Source organism: Zootoca vivipara, chromosome 14 (assembly GCF_965207765.1).
Source record: "Zootoca vivipara chromosome 14, rZooViv2.hap1.1, whole genome shotgun sequence".
Taxonomy (NCBI): domain Eukaryota; kingdom Metazoa; phylum Chordata; class Lepidosauria; order Squamata; family Lacertidae; genus Zootoca; species Zootoca vivipara.
In genome coordinates this window covers 7,848,158-7,870,486 of record NC_142597.1, presented here as the reverse complement: position 1 = coordinate 7,870,486, position 22,329 = coordinate 7,848,158, and the positions used below count along the sequence as shown (strand labels likewise).

The window sequence follows — 22,329 nt, the reverse complement described above, 5'->3', positions numbered from 1 at the left end:
AACACGGAAAAAGACGGGATATTAATAAATATATAATATTAATACATTTCGGGGAGGGGGGGCTCGCTATAGTGTAATTGCTGTGGCAATTCTTCACTATCCCTCTCTCCCCATGAAAAGTCCACAGACTTCCCAGCAAGCCCGCAGTGGATCGGCATCGCCCGTTTAAGAAAACGAGCGTGACGTTGCCCCTTTAATATAAAGGAAAGTGGGGGGGAGCGTTACAGTAGGAGAGTATCTCACGAGAGTTCCGGCAGGAGTTCTCGCGAGAGCCTGTTTCCAGCAGGAATATGGCGGCGGCGGGAGCGGCGGCTTCAGCGCCAGACGAGGGAGGAGAAGAAGAGGCTACTCCTCCGGCGGCTCCGGAATCTACGACCGGGGAGGCCTCTGGGTCAGCGGAGCAGGGGACAGGGGACTCCGAGACCGGGTGAGGCCCGGCGATAACGGCTGAGAGAGAAAAGCGGGCAACGCCGCTGCTATTGGCTAGGGAGCCGCGGCTCCCGCCGCTTGCTCCTATTGGTCGAGGTTCTCGGGCCTCCGTCTCATTGGTTAGAGCGGTGCCGTCCTGCCCAATCAGCTGCGTCCGCCTTTCTGGCCGCCCCAACCTTGCAGCAATTTCCCCTGGTGCTTTTTCGCAGGCTCTGTTGTTGAACCCAGAACCCCATTGCTGCTTCCCTCCCGGTGTTCATACTGCGTGCAGGCGCCAGCTTTCTACACTCCCCCCCCCAGGAATGGGGCTTTACCTGAGCAAGAGAGTTCATTCCAAGTTCAGCCATGAATTGCAGGGTCGCAAGGGTCCCCCAGGGGTCATCTGTTCCAACCCTCCTGCAATTCAGGAATCTCAACGATGGTCATCCAGCCTCCAGTGAAGGAGAGCCTGCCACCCTCTCAGAGAGTTGGTTCCACATTGATGGAGCACCTCCCACGGTCAGAAAGTTATGGTTGGAATCTCCTTATTTGCAATTTGAATCCGTCGGTTCGGGTCCTGCCCTCTGGAGCAGCGGGAAATGAGCTTGCTCTGTCATCCATGTGGCATGTGCTCACCCTGCCATTCTCTTGGCCCTGTTCACTCCTGTCTTCCACTGCCTCCCGCAGTTTGGTCAGACTCATGTTCATAGCTTCAAGAACACTGTCCAACCATCTCGTCCTCTGTCGTCACCTTCTCCTTGTGCCCTCAATCTTTCCCAACATCAGGGTCTTTTCCAGGGAGTCTCTTCTCATCTCTTCTCATGAGGTGGCCAAAGTATTGGAGCCTCAACTTCAGGATCTGTCCTTCCAGGGCTGATTTACTTCAGAATGGATAGGTTTGATCTTGCAGTCCATGGGACTCTCAAGAGTCTCCTCCAGCACCATAATTCAAAAGCAGTAGTTTTGTGTGCGCCTTTCTTTTTTAATGTATGTTCTTTTCATAGCTGCCTGCATATCAACCTTTCTTGGAAGTTCTAAAGCAGAGGTTGGGTGGCTATCTGTTATGGATGCTTTAGCTGAGATTCCTGCATTGACCGTCCAGGTCCCTTCCAACTCTGTGATTCTACAATGCATAAAAAGTGTACTAAACATGATGATGACTTTCTGTGTCCTTCAGGGGGGATGCATCCCTGGCTGATGTCACTGCCACCATGGAGACGGAATCTTCCAGTGGAAAGGATGCACTGGTATGTGAACTGAATCTCCTCTGCTGGGATACCACATGCATGGGAAAAGCTATGTGCCCTGTTAATAAACTATTTGGTGATTTGGAGGTAGTCTTTTAGTCCCTGGATGTCATATTGGGCACCACAGAACAGTCATGCACCCACAAAGCCTGTTAAAGGAGCCTCTGACATGATTAAAGCGTCAGTCATCGTCATGCTTGTCAGACTATTTTGTAGTCGGTGAAGGAAGGGAAGGCATGTTCTTAAGCTCTCCAAAAGTAAAGCAAAATATTCATTGCACAAATCTCATGCACTACTTAGGGATTGCTGATGAGTTGTGTTGCAAAGGAACAACATGGCTATTATAAAGGAGTGGGAGAAGATGAGAAGGTTTTAAAGATGAGAATTTTGACTTATTGGCAGATTGCCTTTTAACCAGAAGGATAACAGCATACTGGGGTGGTAGGAGGGTTTGAGATTCCATATTGCTTACCCCTGTCCAATCTGTGTATCAGATGAATTATGCAGTGTTCATGGTGGGGTTTCTTTGAACCAACACTTTCTGTTGTAACATGCTTCGTACTGGTTTTTAATAACTGATAACTCAGAAATTTGGTAAAATTTGGCCACCTTTCTTTGAAGTGCAACATATTTGTCTTTTACTGCTCCTGGATAGTGGGCTAAAGTGGATCATTGTATTCCTATCCCAGGGTGGAAAATTATTTCAATGTGGAATGCTAATGCAAACCTAGACAAAGTGAATTCCTTTGCCTCTGTAGGACTGGTGTGATCAAAGTTTACCCACAAAGTTTTCTGCTCTTACTTCACTATATAGTTTGGAGAACACATCGTGTTTTTGCTGCTTGTTTGTTTTCCATCCACTTAAGTGACTAGAAAATTAAATACCTGTATATTCCAGCGTATAAGACAACTGGACATATAAGACGACCCCCAACTTTTCCAGTTAAAATATAGAGTTTGGGATATACTCGCAGTATAAGACATACGACCCCCGACTTTTGAGAAGATTTTCCCGGGTTAAAAAGTAGTCTTATATGCAGGAATATACAGTAATCGCATCTTAACATAGGGCAATCTCTAGTCGACTTACAATTATTTTTTACAGTTACAAAGTTGTTAAAAACCAGAATTTAAACAAATTAATAATATAATATTTTATAATAATAATAATAATTTTTTATTTATACCCCGCCCATCTGGCTGGGTTTCCCCAGCCACTCTGGGCGGCTTCCAACCGAATATTAAAAACAGTACAGCATCAAACATTAAAAACTTCCCTAAACAGGGCTGCCTTCAGTTTGGGAAAGGAAGCTTATTGTACCAAGATGTAGAAGTGATCTCGTGTTTCTGTATCATGGAAAACTAATGTTTTAAAAAGCCCATTCTTGTTGCAATTGTTCTTAAATGAGATTAATGTCAAAACTTGTGTCTTCCATTCTGGCAAAACTAGCCTAGCAAGAGGCATTGAAATGTGTCCATTAGTGTTGGACTAAGACTGTAGAAATCACAGCCATACAGTTCATGAAGTAACTTTGGATCTCTCAGCCTAACCTCCCTCATAGGGTTGTTGTGAGGATATACCACTTCAGGTTCCATGGAGGAAGGGTGGGATAAAAGCATAATAGATGTTATTCTTAGTTCTTCCTTTGGTACGCTTGCACTAATGTTGTTACAGGAGGGTGTTGGCGACAGTTCTGAAGTTATGGATAATCAGACCGGCTCAGTAGATGAAGAGAACGGACGACAGCTGGGAGAAATTGAGCTGCAGTGTGGAATTTGCACCAAATGGTTTACGGCAGAAACATTTGGCATTGATACCACGTATGTAGTATTTGCAGTTTTTCCTCCATTTTGAGCCATGTGATTCCTGTTTGTACTCGGATTCTAGTTTGGTCCTTCTAATACACACATCTTAAAGAACTTTCTAAATGTTCTGTCAATTTCTGTATGAAAAGTTTTGTAATTCCAGAAGAGGGCAGTATGAGCTCAGCTACCTAATCGTTTTCTAAGTGTATTTACTTGGAAGTCAGCACCACTGAAATCAATGGGGCTTTAATTTTCTATGACAGCAGAGCGTTAGTTTTCTCTCTCAAAACTGCTAGCCATAAAGAAAAATGCTACCTAAGGCACTGGGCAGGATTCACCTAACAAGACTGGTGTGAGGACGTCCGCTTGCATCATAGGGCTTCCCCATGCCTCTCATGAACAATGCATGGGGGGAGGAGAGGGGAGATTGTTTTGTCTGGCAAGCTGCAATGCTTGTGCAGATGGAATGTTCATTATAGTATTGCATGGAATACTGCTCATTGGCTTCAGTCCTATACCTACCTATGAGAAAGCTCCATTGAAAATACTGATACCTTCTCCCAAGTAGCCATGCACTGGGTTATGCTGACTTTAGAAATCCTATTTCTGAATCTCTCTCTTGCTTTTTAGCCATATGCCTTAATAGCTTTTTTGCGAATACGTGCACAGCAAGGTATTCTCAACGTAAACACCAAAAGACTAATATATGATAAATGATTTTTCCACTGTAAGAAATAAAAAGAGAAAACAACAACACAGTAGCAACTGATTTTCTACACAGAAATATTAATCTCTTAGACAAAACTTTGATTCTGTTTTGTTGAGTTTTGCATGTCATTTTCTTGATGTCCAGGCTGAACGTTATTGAATAGTTCATGGTGCCAGTAAATATCAAGTGGTTAAACTGCAGGCTTGCCCAAGAATTCTTCCAACCCTCAGCTTGTGAAAGAAATACACAATATCCACTCATTTATATGTTTTCAATTACTTTAACCTTAAGCTAAAACCTTGGTTTCATCTTGGCTGGCATGTGATTTGTGAAGCAGCAAACATTATTTTGTAGGCATTAGTTTTATGATTTCTTTTAATACTCTGCTGCCTGATGAACTTGCTGCATAATGAACTGTGGCAAGGACATTGCTTCTCTCTGTTTGTGTAGCATCGAGCACACACAGACCTGTGAAGTAAAACAAATTGTGCCAAACACAGCACTTAACCTACTTAATTTGAGAAAACCCATCTATTTCAGTTCTCCCGAATATACTCTTTATGAATAACAGTCTTGGATATTTACATATTTTTTAAATTCCATGAAAAATTGAACTTCTATTTGCTTGCTGGTATTTCCCTGAAATGCTGACAACCTTGACTTAAACTGAGCAAGCAAAGGCTATTTTGCTGGCTCATTCTAAATAAAAGGAGCCAAAGAGGTTGAGCTGAATTGCCACATTCCACGGAGTCAATAAACAAAGTGGGGCTTGAAAAATATTTTTGTAGTTGTGTGAATTTTAATGAACTGGTCTTAAAGCTGATTTGTAGGCCATATACTCAGCTAACTTGATGTGAATTGGAGAGATTGGTCCCACAAAGTTAGTATCTTCCAGCTCCATCATTTGAAGCCATTCTTTTCCAACTTTGCACTGCAATGCAGCAACTTTCATGCACAAAAAGTGAGGTTAGCCAAGCAGGGGGCTTCAGGTGGCTCAAGCAAGTGAGCCAGTCTGCAGGCTCTACTGAAAGATAGGAACCCCCAAGGTCACTGTGCAGTCTCTCTTGAGGGCTTGAGGTGGGAATTCTTTGTTGCATTGAGTCTTGGCACTTGCTTAGACCTGGAACACAGGAAGCTGCCTTTATACCATTGGCCCACTTGCTTCGTATTGACTATACTGGGTAGCAACACGCTAGCGTTTCAGGCAGGGGATATGTCAGGAGTTACCGGGGATTGAAACCGACGTCTTCTGCATGTGAAGTAGAGCCTGTTACTGAGCTACTGCCCTTCCCCAATATCTGGAATATTTAAATGCAAGTACATTATCTTAAGTAGATTGTAGATCAGTGCTTGACCTACACAGAGGTTGGGGAGAGGGCTGCCAGCCTATTCACCTTTTGTGGTGGCTTCCTTAGCTGCTGTTTTTAGAAGGATCTGGGGGTGGGATTACGGCTAAAATGGGAAGAAGTTGAATATGGGCCATAATTTGAAGAGCATTATGCATAGATTAGGCTATATTTCAGTGTCTTTGTGGGAAAGTTGCATGAAAGTTTGATATACTGTACTGTATTTTGTTTCTTAGTTCTGCCTCTCTAGACACTTCAAACTCACTCTGGAACCCAAACTTCAAGAGTGGTTAAAAATAGGGTGGGGAGGTTTTAAGGTTGTTTTTCATCTTAAATTCTTTAGCATTGTTAGCTCTAATTATATAAAAATCGATGGGGATTTTATTCTTCTGTCACAAGCCAGTACTCGTTACTTATTGTAAAGTAAGAAAAGGAGCACTGCATTTTTGTTTTTCAGAGCCTGTCTGCCTTTTATGACCAACTACAGTTTCCATTGCAATATTTGTCATCACAGTGGGAATACATACTTCTTAAGAAAACAAGCAAGTAAGCAAGCAAGGGGAAAATGAAAGTGTATTGTCTTTTAATTGTTCCTATACTTCAAAGTATCTAACCTTCAAAGGGCAGGATTATCTAGGGTAGCCGCCATCCCTAGCATGCATATAAACTTGCTAAATCATGATTTCACCTTTTCTCATTATGTATATGACAGTCTTCAATATAACTGTGAGAATATCCTCTTTCATGGCAGACCGCTAACCTGTTGAATCTCAAAAATCCTTGGCTAGAAATGATTTCAGTTAACCAGGGTGAAAGGTTTTATGATATGAATCAAAGACCATGTTGCCAAAAGCTGCTGATACCCAATTCTAATATGCTACCTTGAAGTCTCTACCAAATGCAGCAGATTCTAAAATGCCTCATGAATAAGTTTCCAAATTCTTCTAAAGCTGGGCCACTAAAAACTCTGATTTCACTTAAATATTGAGTGTTTTGGTTACCTTCTTTTCTCTCCTTGTTGATTTTATATAAAAATTGTTCACAGGAAGAGTCAAATGAGCCATGGCCCTTATGTCCGGCCTTTATGCCATTTTGAACAATTTCGAATCTTCCATTGTGAGTTATGTGTGGCATTCTGGGAGACATCTAGCTAATTGCCAAAAGCAAAGAGAGCTTGAAGGGTTTCTCATCTGACCCGGCATTGTAGTTGCTGCATTTGGAAGAAATTCCACATTGCCCAGAGCTATAAGATTTGTAGCCCACCCGATTGCTCCTTTCCTGACAAACTATTTCACCAGCCCTCTGCATCCTTCCCAGTTCACCAAGAACCTTTTCATCACCTGATGTTTCCGTCATAGTAGTATGTTTTGCTTGTGCAGTGCAGCCAAAGATAGCCTGCTTCATTTCTGTATCTGTTCTTTCCCTGAAGATCTGAAGGAAATGTGTCTTAGTGCACTGGCAAACTTAACATGGCAATCGAGGACCCAAGATGAACACCCGAAAACAATGTTTTCAAAAGATAAGGTAGGGGTTAATTTTCACAGCTGTAGCTCTTGGCATGCTGTATGCTTTGAAGCATGTGGAAGAATTTAGGGGACAGCAAAGTTAGAACTCATCTCGCAGAGAGCAGGTTTCCTCCGGAGGGAATTTTTGCCTGTGGAGGATGGTTATGCAACCCTTTATCTTCCACATGAAATGGTACAGTTCAAAACAGGTGTGCCATATCAGTGAAAACTAAATCCTATCCTTGTACAGTTGAACCTTGGTTTTTGAACGTTATCCATGCCGAAAGACCGTTTGACTTCCGAAACATTCAAAAACCGAGGATCAAAGGGCTGTCGGCAAATTCAATGGGGGAAAAATGAGAAATGTGCCTCAGAAGCCGTTCAACTTCCAATAACAATAATAATTTATTATTTATACCCCACCCATCTGGCTGGGTTTCCCCAACCACTCTGGGCGGCTTCCAACAGAAAAATGAAATAAAATAATCTATTAAATATTAAAAGCCTCCCTAAACAGGGCTGCCTTCAGATGTCTTCTAAAAATCTGGGAGCTGTTTTTCTCTTTAACATCTGATGGGAGGGCATTCCACAAGGTGGGCGCCACCACCGAGAAGGCCCTCTGCCTGGTTCCCTGCAACTTGGCTTCTCGCAACGAGGGAACCACCAGAAGGCCCTCAGTACTGGACCTCAGTGTCCGGGCAGAACGATGGGGGTGGAGACGCTCCTTCAGGTATACTAGACCGAGGCCATTTAGGGCTTTAAAGGTCAGCACCAACGCTTTGAATTGTGCTCGGAAACGTACTGGGAGCCAATGTAGGTCTTCCAAGACCAGTGTTATGTGGTCTCGGCGGCCGCTCCCAGTCGCCAATCTAGCTGCCGCATTCTGGATTAGTTGTAGTTTCCGAGTCACCTTCAAAGGTAGCCCCACGTAGAGTGCATTGCAGTAGTCCAAGCGGGAGATAACTAGAGCATGCACCACTTCCAAGGCATGTTCGAAAACGGAAGCATTCACTTCTGGGTTTTCGGCGTTTGGCTCCTGTAACATTCGATGGCCAAGATGTTTGAAAACCGAGGTTCCACTGTATTTTGTATGTACGTTTGCTATCCTCACAGAGAGCCTCATTATCTCCATTATTTTAGTTTGTGGAAACTGTCAAAGGCCTTGGTTCTTAACTGTGCCTTCATCAGTAATGTGCCTTTTGCATTGGAAAACACAGATTATACGCTGCAAGTTATGCACACTGCAGTAAGCTTTCATGGAATTGGTGAATTTAGTTCATGTTATTTAATCTTTGCCCACTAATATTACACACTGCTGTTTCTTAAAATGGGTGCTTAACTCTCCAGATATCCATCAATTTTACTGTTTCTGTCATTTCAAAAAAAGTTTTGGGAAGCCTACCTTCTTTACTAATTGCTAAAATGCTAGAAATAAGTACCAGTAGATAATCATGTGGATTGGTGATTCCCAATTGGTGGTCTGTGTAATCCACCCAGGGGGTCTGTGGCACCATTCACATAACAAAAACTACCATAGAGATATCAGAATTTTCAAAAGTAGGAGGTCCATGGCTTAACGTTTGAAAAACGGGGTCCTCAGTACTTAGCTGATTGGGAACCACTGGTATAGATTACCAAATTTCTCCCCAAAACCCCATTTTATCTGTTTAATAAAATATTCTGCCTTTTTTGCCTTTGATTTCAAACAGGATATTATACCATTCATTGATAAGTATTGGGAGTGTATGACGACACGACAAAGACCAGGGAAGATGACTTGGCCGAATAATATTGTAAAAACAATGGTAAGTCATGGTGGTGGTGATGATGATTAATGCTCCACCCATCTGGCTGGGTTTCTCCAGCCGCTCTGGGCGGCTCCCAACCAGAGCGATAGCTAGGTGATTTTGCACCCCTGGCAGAACCGTCCAGATTGCGCCGCCTAGCCACCGACAAATTAGCTCTTCTTTTCGCCTCTCCTCCAACCCCCCACTCCACCCATTCAGTTCACCTTCTGTTTAAAACCATTTCTTATGAGACAATAATTGATATTTATATTTATGGGCATATTTTTTAGCCGATTTTGCATGCCCCCCCATCGCCTGTGCCCCTGGCGGGGGCCCACCTCGCCACACCCTAGCTACGGCCCTGCTCCCAACAGAAGATTAAAAACACAATAAAACATCAAACATTAAAAACTTTCCTAAACAGGGCTGCCTTCAGATGTCTTCTAAAAGTCAGAGAGTTGTTTATTTCCTTGACATCTGACGGGAGGGCGTTCCACAGGGCAGGCGCCACTACCGAGAAGGCCCTCTGCCTGGTTCCCTGTAACCTCACTTCTTGCAATGAGGGAACTGCCAGAAGGCCCTTGGTGCTGGACCTCAGTGTCTGGGCAGAACGATGGGAGTGGAGATGCTACTTCAGGTATACTGAGCCAAGGCTGTTTAGGCTTTAAAGATTAGCACTAACATTTTGAATTGTGCTCGTGAATGTATTTCAAACGTACGTATGAAGTGGGACATAACAAAATTGCAAATTTCTTTTTTATTAAAACTTGGTTAAGAAGCTGATTTTTTTAAAAAAAAACAACACAACAAACCACTGGTTTAAAAATATACCTGTTACATTACTGTACCCTTTATTTTTAAAAGATAAACTTCTCAATCGTCCTCTATTTTATCTCAGCCGCCATAAGTGCCTGTCTTCATGGCAGAAAAAAACCACACTACATAACATCCCAGATACTTTTGACTGTTCCATTAGCACATGATTTTGTTTGAATGTTCTACTCCAGTGTAAAGAAAGGGACGTGTTCTTGGTGAAAGAGCATCCAGACCCAGGAAGCAAAGATCCAGAGGAAGATTACCCCAAATTTGGACTCTTAGACCAGGTATGTCATGTGCTTGGGAATAAACTGAGTAAGGTTTATGCATTTTTAAAGCACACTAAGCCTGCAACTCATGCGGGGGTTACATTATGGGAATTGTGCCTAAAGCCAGAATCATGTACAGTGGATGCTCGGGTTGCGAACGTGACCCGTGTGGGATGCACGTTCGCAACCCGCAGTGTTCGCAACCCGCGTCTGCGCACGCGCAGGTTGTGATTCAGCACTTCTGCGCAAAGCACAATTTTGTGCTTCTGCACATGCACGCGCGCTAAACCCGAAAGTAACCCGTTCCGGTACTTCTGGGTTCGGCACGGAGCGCAACCTGAAAGGACATAACCCACAGAGGACGTAACATGAAGTATGACTGTATAGTCAAAATACAGTGGGTTCAATGGCAAGTAGGATTGCCAAAGTTTTTCCCCAGACACATGGCCCCTTTCCGCCCCTTTTAAAATTTTGTTAATTTTTTTTTGCCAAGTTCATAAAACTGAATGCATGCAAGTTAAATATGCTTAAGTTGCGGGCTTGCTGTATCCTAAGATTTTTTCATTGAATACAGTGGGATTTCCTTCAGAGTCAACACTCTGGGAGTCAACACTCTGGGAGTGTTGTGCTGTCCCTACTCTGGTGGGATTGTGCTGTAAAAGACCTGCTTTATCTTGAAAATACTCAAATCTTTAGCAGTGAGATTTGATGCAAACAGCCCAAGGCGTGTAACTTTTAATGGTGTGTATTTAATTCTTCCTTCTTTTAGGATCTTGCTAATATTGGCCCTGCATATGATAACCAGAAACAGAGCAGTGCTGTATCTACCACCGGAAGTCTGAATGGCAAGTTCCTTTTCTTTTCCAAGTGGGGAAATCTGAATGGCACATTTTAAATTCTCAAGCCCTAACAGCTTCTTCATTGCTCAAATGGCATCGCCTTTACATGGCATTCCTGTGCATGTTTCCTTGGAAGTGCCACTGTATTCAATGGGGCCGACTCTCCAGTAGCATCCATGGGATTGCAGCCATAACTAGCTTAATCTTGAGAATACCCTAGAAGTGGCAAACAGCCCACTTAATCCTGTTTCTGTGTTGCATTATTTATATTTAATTGTATCTGATTTCTTTAAAGATCAGTGTTACTAATGTAAATTTGTGTTCCGTGTATGTAGGCTTGGATAATAAGACTAGTGGAGTTCATTTTTATTCTTACTGGGAGAGGGATTGAGGGGGATTTCATTTGACTAATATGCCTCAATAAGTCTACTTCAGTCTTACTAGCTGACAGATACCCCAAGAATATTGAATTTGACCAGTTGGCCCCCCAAAATTTAGCAAAATGAATCTGTGGTTGTATTTCACTGTATGTAGCTATGTTTTCAAGAATTTGTAAATCCAAAAAGCTAGAAATTTCTCAACTCTGATCTGGATTTTCTTTATAAAAAATTAGCATGGCTGTGTTCTTGCACATCTCCCATTGATCTCAGAGCAGGCTGTGCAGGCGAACTTCCCGGAGGATTGTGCTTCATGTAAGCTGAGCCTAAAGTACTGCAGATCTTGTTCAGGATCTTCAATATAGATGGGTGTCTTCTCCTGATATTTAGCAACTTGCCTGGTCACCCTAGCAGGAATACTGTGCAAGTGAGTTGGTGGGCTGCTGGAAGAGGGAGGAGTCCCTCTGCCTCTTGCCTGTTGCCTGTGGGTTTGCTGCATTCCCATACTGGCCCTTTCATTTGTTGCCAGCACAAAGAGGTTCACGGTGCAGAGATGCATCCCTCCTCTATCAGCTCACTTGGTAGAAGTTAGCAGGGAAAAAATTAAAATCAGGCTAATAACTTTTGCAGACTGGTAATGTGCAGGGCTAATATAAGTGTTTTTATCTCCATTTCATGCTGTGGTGTTTTCTTTTTTCTCTCATAAAAACTTGACAACTACATGGTGCAACTTCTGTTCTTTCAGGTGGAGCCTCTTTGGGAGGTGAATATTTACTTTTCAGCTTCTTAAAAACTTAAGTATTGTGGTTCACAAAATCTTTTCTTCCTTCCTTCCTTCCTTCCTTCCTTTCTTGTTTGCCAATCATTTTACATGCTAAAATAATTAATCCCAAGGCTGTCATATACATTTATGGGAGTAACAGTTAAAATGGCGCATCAAATTACACATTAATGTGAAGCATCTAAAGCTTTAGAGGTCACATTCTGCCTTTCACTCGTCACTTAACCCACATTTTCTCCAAGTTTATTTTATTCTGCTCACTTGGCCTCTGTTGCGAGGCCTTGAGATGTCCCTGGCTCTTCAGCCTCAGCAACTGTAAAATAGGAATACTGATAATCTTCCCTACAGGGTTGTTTCAGGGCAAGGAAACATTGATGCCCATTTTGAGCTGAAACAATCAAGCTGTAAGCATAAATAAATAAGAAATGCATGGGGGAAATGGCTTTTAAGAAATTGATTTGAACATTTGCACCTTTTGGTTTTCTGCCTAATTAGAGGTGTTAAAACAATTACAACCAAAACAAAGTTTGTGCTAACACTGACTTTTGGATTCAGACAACCAGTTTTTACTTTGCTTATTTGGTGAGCTTTACTATAATCACTGTAAACTAAGTTGTCCTGAGAGAGAGTTTGTTGTTCTTAGGCTCAGGACGCCTTGGCTTAAATCACTGCTCCATGTGACAAGTCCCAATCTCTCAGCCTAGCCTATTCCTCAAGATTGTTTTGAGGCTAAAATTCACCCCCCCCCTCAATGTTTCTTGCTCAGAGCTCATTGAAGGAAGGTTGGAGTACAAACCCGATGATGATTCCAAAGTCCAGTTTGCTTTTTTTAAATGAAAGCTGTTTTCACAGTTTTAGAATAGGAGCCAGTCATATGCTGGAGAGTTACATTTCTAAGAGGTTCCCATTCTGCCATGCTGAGAGAGAGCTGGTTCCCTGGTTTCACATTGAGAAGGGGCACTGTATAGTTAGAAAGTGGAAGGTCTCTGTTTTGATTTTTTCACCCAAGTTTAGAAAGCTAGAACAAGCATTATGAGCCATGGTTGTGCAAAATATAATACACCCTTCAGAGGCCGCATTCTCCATTTCTAGAGAGATACTGATTTCAAAGCTTGCTACACTTGTAGTTATGGCAACTTATGCTACTGTTTGAAGGTGGTTGTCTGCAGTACAAAAAACTTTTAGCTCTGGGTTCAGCAGGAAGGGTACATAATGGAGACGTCTATTGTTGATGCTCATATTTCATGCACATCCCTTCAAATGAATCCAGAACAGTTCAACACTCAGAGTCATCTCAAGTGAATTGGAATCGCTCTCTGAACATAAGCATGATACAAAACACTTGAGCAGTCACTTCTTCCATTCCAGTGACCAAGTCCAAAACTGGTATTAAAAGAGACAGGCACACATGTGGCAACACTGAATTTCCTCCATGTGATGCAGTAAGTGTCACGATTGTGACCAGTTTGGAAGCTGATGGCTTGATTCCCACGTCATGTAAGGCCAAACCTGCAGGGTCTCAGAGAGGAGCCCATAGCTGCTTTTTGCGTCTTCACTGAGCCAGGCCAACATTTGGTTGTTATGTTGTCCAGGCCTGGCCTTGTGATTGAGCTCTTTCCAGACTACTGTCATGTATTCATGTACTTTCCGAGTCACACTTTCGGGAGCACACAGGCTTTATAGTCTCACATAGAGGGAGACATGGGTTGTGTCTCATTTCTCGTAAAAACCATCCCAAAATATGTTACGGTACAGGTAATCAACAGTTAAATATTTTTTTTGTATGATTCCTTTGACAATCTTCTTTGGCACCTTTCAGTTTGTTAGCAGCTTTTTGTAGTGTATACAACTGTTTATACCTTCTCCAAGTCCTAAATGGTCTGAGCCCTCAGTCTCCAATATTGCTGCAAATTCTTCCCCCACAAAGTAGATGCTGTTGTTTCACTGGCATACACACATGTTGCATACATATCTGTAAGGCCCATAGATAAACAAGCACAAGAAGGGGCAGGGGGAGAGTCACGTGGACTATCAAGCTGTTGGTACCACCAACGATCCGTTTCTAACACTGCAGAGAAACATCTTGTGCTTTTGGTTTTTCTAGTTTGCTGTCTTTGAGTGGCAGATGCTTACAGTTGATGCAGAGATCGTGTGTCCAAGTGTATCTTAACTATTTTGTGCAGTGCTCAAATCACAGGGGGACTGAGGGGGTGGCCCTCTTACCTTTTGTGTTGGTACCCATAGTAATTGTTTTTAGAAGATTGCCCAGGTCATGGGAAGGCTTTTTTGTCAAAACCTGGAAGACGCCATGGTATAAGGGTTGTGGATTTCATTAAGGGTCCCCTGACTTTTTCTCCCCATGATTTGAGCACTGATTTTGTGTAGTGTTGAAATGAATGACAATCTGATTGTAGCTTATTTGTTCCTCCTCTTCCCTTACTGACTCAATTCCCTTTTTCATTTTATGTGTTTCGAATCTCCATAAAAGGGATGACAATGACTTGCTTTTAAATTAATACATGCCTGGTGACATTTGATGTGTTAAGGTTCTTCTGTCTTAGTCAAAATGCCACTTTGATTGACGCTATACTTAGTACAGTCCAAGAAGCAAACAAAATGTAAACCGTTTTAGATACGAAAATTCTGCTTCTGCTTGAACAATGTCTGGTTTTGTTGAGATTCAAACGCATCCAGGGAATGTTGAATTGTTTCTCTCTCTCTCTCTCTCTCTCTCTCTCTCTCTCTCTCTCTCTCTCTCTCTCTCTCTCTCTCTCTCTCTCTCTCTTTCTCTTTGAGTTGTATCTTCAAATGACAGACATGTTTGTGGCATTTTCTTCCCCAAGGGGGTATTGTGGCAGGAACTAGTGGGAAAGGAAGAGGAGCCAAACGCAAGCAGCAAGATGGAGGGACTACAGGTGCAACCAAGAAAACCAGGAGGTAATTATTATTATTATTATTTTATCCTCCACACGCAGCTGCTGAGTGACCTTGGGCTAGTCACACTTCTCTGAAGTCTCTCATCCTCACTCACCTCACAGAGTGTTTGTTTTGGGGGAAGAAGGGAAAGGAGAATGTTAGCCACTTTGAGACTCCTTAGGGTAGTGATAAAGTGGGATATCAAATCAAAACTCTTCTAATAATAATAAATAACAAATAATTATTATTATTTGTACCCCGCCCATTTGGGTAAGAAAAAAGGAGATTGCATTTAGTATGCAAATAATCAGGGAAAGGGAGTAACTGTTGTCCCCATGTTAACCTTTTTCAATAATTTATTGACTACAGTTGTGTATTGCTTTTGTGCTAAACTACACAATATGGTTCAGTTTAAACAGTAGAAAAGCGAGGAAAGTCTGTGATAAAAGAAAATGCCAAGCTGGTGCAAAATGCAGCCCCCTAGATGCTACCAGTAGTAGGTTGAGGGTCATACCACGCCAAATCACCTGATTTTAATACTTGACCATGCTCTCACCACTTCAGATTTTCAAAAAATTATCCTGCGCCCAATTTTGGACCAAAAAATCTTTAAAAATTAATTTCAGATTAAATCATTAAAAAATTGAAGAAAATCTGAGTTGTGTGAGAGCACATAGCACCATGTGATTTGGCATAGAATGACCCTTTTGAACCAGTTGGACTGTGATGAGGCCAGATTCCCTTAAAGACTATCTGCCATGATTTGGCACTGCCTATGATCTAATATCTGCTCCTGAGGTTCTTTGTATGCCCACTGGTGAAATAAATTGAGTTAGCAAGCCCACAGGACAGGGCCTTCTCAGTGGTGGCCCCACAGCTGCTATTGGGTGACAGAGAAAAGGCGGAACTACTCAACACCTGCTTTGTCTCTGTCTTCACCCAAAAGGAAAGAGATGCCCAACCTGGTGATAACAGAATAAATGATGGAAGGAGGGAACTGCAGCCCAAGATAGGACAAGAGGTAGTAAGGGAACACCTAGCTATTTTAAATGTATTCAGATCTCCAGGGCCTGATGGTGGTCTCTCCTTCCCTGGAGGTTTTTAAACAGAACTTGGATGGCCATCCGTCTTGTGATTCTAAAGATCATACAAAGCATTCTGTGATTCTAAAGATCATACAATGAATTGCAAATTTAAAAGTGCTGTATATATTTTCTTAGGTGATCTTTGGGGTTTGATATGCTCTGTTTCATGCCTGCCTTTGCTGCAGTTGTTTGCTTGGTAATTTGGGGGGAAGCATCCTGCAGTGTTGAGCATGCTACTTGAAACGAAAAGCCAAAAATTTGATGATGCACTCTTAGGGGCCTTCCTTCTTACATCTATATAAGTAATAGCAAAAGCAGGGCAGGGGCTCGGGGAGGAGAAACGTTGAATGACCAACTTCTTGTTCTTACCTCCCATCAGCTGCGCTTCCATAGACTTTCAATGCCTCTTTCTCCATTTCCCAGTGATCCTATGTTCTCCGCCCAGCGTCTTCCGCCTCACGGGTACCCATTGGAACACCCCTTTAATAAAGATGGATACCGTTACATTTTGGCTGAGCCTGACCCTCATGCCCCTGACCCAGAGAAGCTAGAGCTAGACTGCTGGGCAGGCAAGCCTATTCCTGGAGATCTCTACAGAGCCTGCCTATACGAACGAGTCCTTCTAGCTCTGCATGACCGAGGTACGGAATAGAGCTCTTCCCACACATATAGGTCAAGGCTGCAGGAGATGTGGCACTGGTGCAAAACTGGAATAGATTCTCTGCTTCTTAACCACTGTGTTGCCACAGGCTTCAGGCTACCAAGAGAAGAGTGTTCTGCATAGAGGCTTTTCAGACTTACATACTTTGCATGTCTGTGTGGCATTTACAATGATGATGTTGATAACGGCAGCATGCCTAACTTGACTCTGCTGGGTGTCACAAGGCAGCGCCCATCCCCTGACAATTTCTGCTTCAAATATCCAAGCTGGAGAGGCCCACATTGAGAGGAAGCTGAAGGATTCAAAATTGCATCCTATAACAGAGGCAAAGGTCTCCCTGGGGTGTCTGTGTGCACACACATTACTTTAAGTCTCGGTCTACAGTGTGCTGCAGTTTAGTTTGTTACACAGTGCAGAGGAAAGGGGGCTGAGCTCTGCATCTGCGGCCTCCCTACCCGTCTGCAAGTAACAACAAGAATAGACTCAAGGTGCACAGATAAGACTACGGCCTTAAACAGCCTTGCTCTGCACATAATTTTAAAAGCTGCCCTTGAAGACGACTTGGAAACTTGAACTGGTCCAAAATACAGCAGACAGATTACTGACAGGAGGTCCTTTTGAAACTCATATAACCCATTTCTCTTTAGTGTTTTAAGCCCTAAATGACCTGGGCCCCAAATATCTGAAAGATAACATTCTTTCCTACAGACCCTCTCAGGTGTTAAGATCAGTAGAGGGGGCCTTATTGGTAGTTCCACCACCCTCAGAAATTAAGGGGTTGTTGTGGCTCAGGAAAGGGCATTTTCTGTGGAAACTCCTAGGTTGTGAAATTCCTCAGAGAGGTGTGCCTGGCACCTTCACTATATCATTTCTGATTAATACACCTGAGACCTGTGTTTTCACAACCCACCTTACCCCTGTGACTGCAGTTGGTTTTCACTGAGTTTAATATTGAATTTACAATTGTTGTAACCTGCCCTAAGACATGATGATGATGGTGCAACAAAGAGGAGAGATCTTAAAACATTTCAGTCCTTGGTGCTTCACTTGCTCACAGTTGATATTTTAAACATGCAGAAGGCTTTAAGTATTCTTTCTTTCTCCCTAACTCCAAAAAGTGAAGATATAGGGAACCAGGCAGAGGGCCTTCTCGGTAGTGGTGCCGACCCTGTGGAATGCCTTCCCATCAGATGTCAAGGAGATTATAACCTTTAAAAGACATCTGAAGACAACGCTGTATAGGATAGCTTTTTAATGTTTAATGTTTTAGTATGTTTTTATATATGTTGGAAGTCGCCAGAGTGGCTGGGGAAACCCAGTCAGATGGGTGGGGTAAAAATAATTTTATTATTATTTATTCCAACAACTGCAGCTCCCCAATTGAAGATCTCAGATGACAGATTGACAGTCATAGGAGAAAAAGGCTACTCCATGGTACGAGCCTCACATGGAGTGCGGAAAGGAGACTGGTACTTTGAGATCTCTGTGGATGAGATGCCTCCTGAAACGGCCGCCAGGCTTGGTTGGTCTCAGCCGCTAGGTAAGCCCGACGCCCCTGCACTTTATTTACTGACATTTAGTACCTGGCCTTTCTCTCATCATAGAACTCAAGGCAATGTGTTTAAGGTTCCCAGATGGTCTCCCATCTTGGCGCTTACCAGGCCTGCTGAGTAAGGTTGCTGCATCATAGGCCTTCAAGCCTCGCTGTGGGATCCATTCTAGGATCTCCAAAGGTCTGTTGCATCAGTGCAGCTAACACAATGGCAGTCCTCGGGGGACCGAGGCATGACTCCTCTGCCTGCCTGCTTGCCCTCACAGCAGGGCTGCCATGGTACATCGCTGCAGGCAAGGAAATCTGGGCCAGCACCACCACCTCCCTGCCCAGGAAGGAATTGGCAATAACGTTTTGTCTTTGTTCCTGCTCCCCCTTCCCAGGAGACCTCTGACTATATATAGATAGCATGTAAGTCCAGGCAGGTACCTTATTGTGAACCTCCGGTTTTCCACAGGAAACCTTCAAGCTCCCCTTGGCTATGACAAGTTTAGTTACTCCTGGCGCAGCAAGAAAGGCACAAAGTTCCACCAGTCAATTGGTAAACATTATTCCTCAAGCTACGGCCAGGGAGACGTGCTTGGTTTTTTTATCAGCCTTCCAGATGAAACCGAAACTGCCAAATCGTTACCAGATACTTACAAAGATAAGGTAAGGAAGGGGTGTGCTCTTTTAAAGGGGAGACTTCAGCCAAGCTTTGACCTTTATCACTATGTGATCTGTCCTGAGAATACATATACTATAATAAGCTATTATAGTAGACTCCTCCGGTCTCTTACTAACCTCTAATACAAATTGGACTAGATCCTTCTGCTTCATGGCAAAGAGGCTGAATGGGAAAGGTACAGAATGTAGCCCTTTTTGGTGGTCCATCTATTCAAGTACACACACTTTTCGTTTTTGCCTTGCCTTGCTTTTCTCACAGTCCCATTGTGCATTCCTGGTGTTACCACCTCAGCCTCCGAGTCTGTCATAAACAGCAAGGACCATCTCACTGAAGTGTCTTGAGTTCCACACAGGATTTGGCAAGCGTGGAGGTTTTTTACCTCAATAACCTGTGTTTGTGTTTCACTATTTTAGTTGCATTTTTGTGCCTTGACTAAGGTGTTTGTCCTACTCCACTGCTTACCTTCTTAGGCTTTGATCAAGTTCAAAAGCTACTTGTACTTCGAAGAGAAGGACTTCGTGGATAAAGCTGAGAAGAGTTTAAAACAAGCTCACGGAAGCCAAGTAAGTTGGCGTTTGTATGCAAGCCCTGTCCCCTAAAGGAGGAGTGCAAGCCTCCTTGTGTGATCTCTGTCTGTCTCTTTTCAGATAATCTTCTATAAAAATGGTGCCAGCCAAGGAGTTGCATACAAAGATATTTTTGAAGGTGTTTATTTCCCTGCCGTCTCTCTGTATAAAGGCTGCACGGTATGTACCAGTGGAAGGCTGATCATGAGTTCATCTGATAACTCTTGGATTTGAAACAAAGAGTGTCGTTTGGATCCTTAACAAAAACCAGGCCCACACTGGCATGAACATTAGCTATGTGCTTGTGGTAAGCAGGTGTTCCAAGCTTTTCACAGTTGACAGGTCCAGGTGCTAATGTGCTAATGTGCAGATTCTCCCTGGCCTCTTCCTCACCACCTGTTTAGACCAGTGCCAAGGGCTAAGGGGCCTGGCCCCTGGGATACACTCTCCTCTGGCTGCCCATTTGGTTTCTATGCCAGTGGGAGGGTCCTGTTCCTCTACCAACCTGCTCTCTTGCCTGCATGGAGATCTTTGTCACTTTTTGGCTTCAAGACTAGCACTGGTTCTTTTCCTTCAGCTTCCCTAAAGGAGGTATTTAAATTATGCTTAATTGTCTTCTTGCCCTCTCCCCCCCCAATTCTTCATTTTCCTATTTTACTAGCAGTTATCCAGACTCACCGATCCTGTTAAAATTTCTGTAAAGTATCCTTGTCATCTAGGTGTCTTTCATAGCACCATTTCCCCCCAATAGCACTAAGCTGGATCCTTTTCCTTTTATAGGTTTCTATAAACTTTGGACCCTACTTCAAATACCCACCAAGAGATATCAGTTACCGCCCAGTAAGTAGAAATATCAGAATGATTTTGACATGTGACTTTCTTGGACAATGGAAACTTCAAGTCTTTGTGTGTTGAAAGTCTAAGATTCTATGTGTTTATTTTAAAAAAAGATCCCCAGATTCACTGACCCAGAAACCTAAATTTCAGCAGTAGGAGTAAAATATGTGAATTAGACCAAGGATGTAGAGCTACAGGGATGAAGGGAGCGATATGTGGTAAATGAAACAATATCCCACACCATGTCATGTTCCTAAGCATTTGTCATGAGAGCTAGAAACCTATAATTGGAGCTTGATTCCAAGGACTTGTGGCAGTTTCCAGATTCTGTAGCCAATAACTCGCTCAGCCATGCAGAACTCCTGTGTGTACATAAAGATGCAGTCAAGCTCAGAGTAGACCCATGAAAATGTATGGCTAATGTAGGCCTATTCATTTCAGTGCGTTTTGCTCCAAGTAAATGCTAGTTGGATACAATCCATACTGCATTGCACTTCGGAAACACTGAGCAAAATTAGCTCTGGATTATGATTGAATTGCCACCTTAAAAGAAGCACAAGCTCTTCCCTTGACCTCAAAGAGTGTGTGTTTGTGGCAAGCAGTTTTCATTGTAGGGTTAGGCCCCTCCTTGTGTTGCTGGACCTCAACTCTCACTGTCCTCAACTGCTCTGGCCAACGGGAGTTGGGAGTCCAGAAACATCTGGATTATCAATGCTTGTTTTAGAGCAGAGATGTCCCAACAGGTCGAGCGGGATCTACTGGTAGATCCCGGCAAGGTTTTGGTAGATCATGGGTCGATCTCTGGCTCCCTTTCCTCAGCTCAACAACTTTCACCTAACCCCCCCCCCCAAAAATGGGGGTAGATCATCACCAGATTTTAATGCTGAAAGCTAATCACAGTCTCTCGGGAGTTGCCCCCCCCCCCCCGTTTTAGAGGAACACTCATTGGAGTCCAATAGTTTTAAGAATCCCATTTCAGTTACCACCTGGCAGGGGAAAAAGTTTGGGCTTTGCCAGGGTAGGTGTGCAACAGGCCTTCCCATCATCTGCTGCCAGCATAACCCATTCATCGAGAAATGATGGAAGTTGCAAGATCTGCACATGTTCTTTGCACCTGATGCAGAAACCTGGAGCATGCAGGCCAAAATACTACTCATCTCCATTACTCTTTCAAATCCCCATTGCAACGGGCCTGTTTCTCAGTCATGGGAGCCACTTGCCCACAGAGCCTCCATTTTCCTGGCATCCAAACTCAATCTCTCCCCCCCCCCCAGCCAATTTCTGCATCCAGACCCTGGTCCAAGGCATCCAGGGCCAATTCTGATGGAGATATTGTGGCAGAAAAATAGAGCTGATAGTCACCAGGTGGTCCTTTGCCCCAGTTCCCCTGCTGATCACTTCTAGTGCCTTCATACAGATACTAAATAACATTGGAAATGGATGGCCCATCGGTCTTCTGCCACTGCCTTTTTTATCATCTAGTTTTACTTTCACCAGAACGTTTGGTTAATTTGATGTCATTGATGTGCAAGCCGCATTAGATGCTTAATTAATGGAAAGGCAGAATATAAAAAGTTCAAAATAAACTATGGACGTTTGATTTCAACTTCCATTGAGTTTCAGCCAACATGGTCAGGGATGGCTGGAGTTGTAACGCAACAAGACAGGTTCCCTGAGATGACTGACTTCTTCTCTCCCACCCCTCTTCCTTCTCCACAGATCAGCGACATGGGCTGGGTCGCTGTGGTAGAACACACTCTGGCAGATGTCCTCTACCATGTAGAAACAGAAGTTGATGGAAGGCGCAGTCCACCTTGGGAACCTTGAAATACATTGTATATATTGGGTTTTTGTTTTTGTTTTTTGTTTTTACAAAAAAAATAAACAGTATAATTAGATGTAAAGTGGAAAAGAAATAAATTTTGGTTTGGTTTTATTTATTTATTTCTGGACTAATTGCCACACTCTAAAACCTCCAGTGGAATGCTGGCTGAAAATGGGGATGGGAGATAGAGTATCCTGGTGGGACATAGCTGGCCGGTGGGAATCTTGAACAGGAGCAGCACACACGGCAACGCTTTGGTACGAGCCCCAGTTGTAGTGGGGCAGTGCTGCACTAGAGGAGTCCCATTTATCAGACGTAGATGCATCCTTC

The 22,329-nt window shown here is 43.3% G+C and overlaps 1 protein-coding gene across 3 annotated transcripts; it reads left to right on the top strand.

Moving 5' to 3' along the window:
- Positions 1–267: 267 nt before the first annotated feature.
- ASH2L (ASH2 like, histone lysine methyltransferase complex subunit) lies at positions 268–22,114 on the top strand. Of its 3 annotated transcripts, none has more exons than XM_035139624.3 (17): positions 268–427; positions 1,586–1,655; positions 3,331–3,476; positions 5,974–6,062; positions 6,946–7,040; positions 8,731–8,826; positions 9,816–9,911; positions 10,663–10,738; positions 11,855–11,872; positions 14,734–14,827; positions 16,315–16,532; positions 17,925–18,092; positions 18,562–18,755; positions 19,242–19,334; positions 19,419–19,517; positions 20,118–20,177; positions 21,894–22,114. In XM_035139624.3, exons 1-17 carry the CDS (start codon positions 291–293, stop codon positions 21,999–22,001), a joined length of 1,857 nt encoding a protein of 618 aa, XP_034995515.1. In that variant the 5' UTR covers positions 268–290; the 3' UTR covers positions 22,002–22,114. The 3 variants fall into 3 exon arrangements, with proteins under 3 accessions (XP_034995515.1, XP_088513672.1, XP_034995517.1); XM_035139626.3 differs by lacking the exon at positions 268–427 and adding an exon at positions 577–927; XM_088657546.1 differs by lacking the exon at positions 11,855–11,872.
- The last annotated feature ends 215 nt before the right edge of the window (positions 22,115–22,329 follow it).

Excerpts from the sequence above, each read along its gene's own strand:
- ASH2L (XM_035139624.3), top strand. The coding sequence starts at position 291 with ATGGCGGCGGCGGGAGCGGCGGCTTCAGCGCCAGACGAGGGAGGAGAA. Across the intron at positions 9,912-10,662 it reads AATTTGGACTCTTAGACCAG|GATCTTGCTAATATTGGCCC; the intron begins GTATGTCATGTG and ends TCCTTCTTTTAG. Across the intron at positions 16,533-17,924 it reads TCTAGCTCTGCATGACCGAG|CTCCCCAATTGAAGATCTCA; the intron begins GTACGGAATAGA and ends CAACAACTGCAG.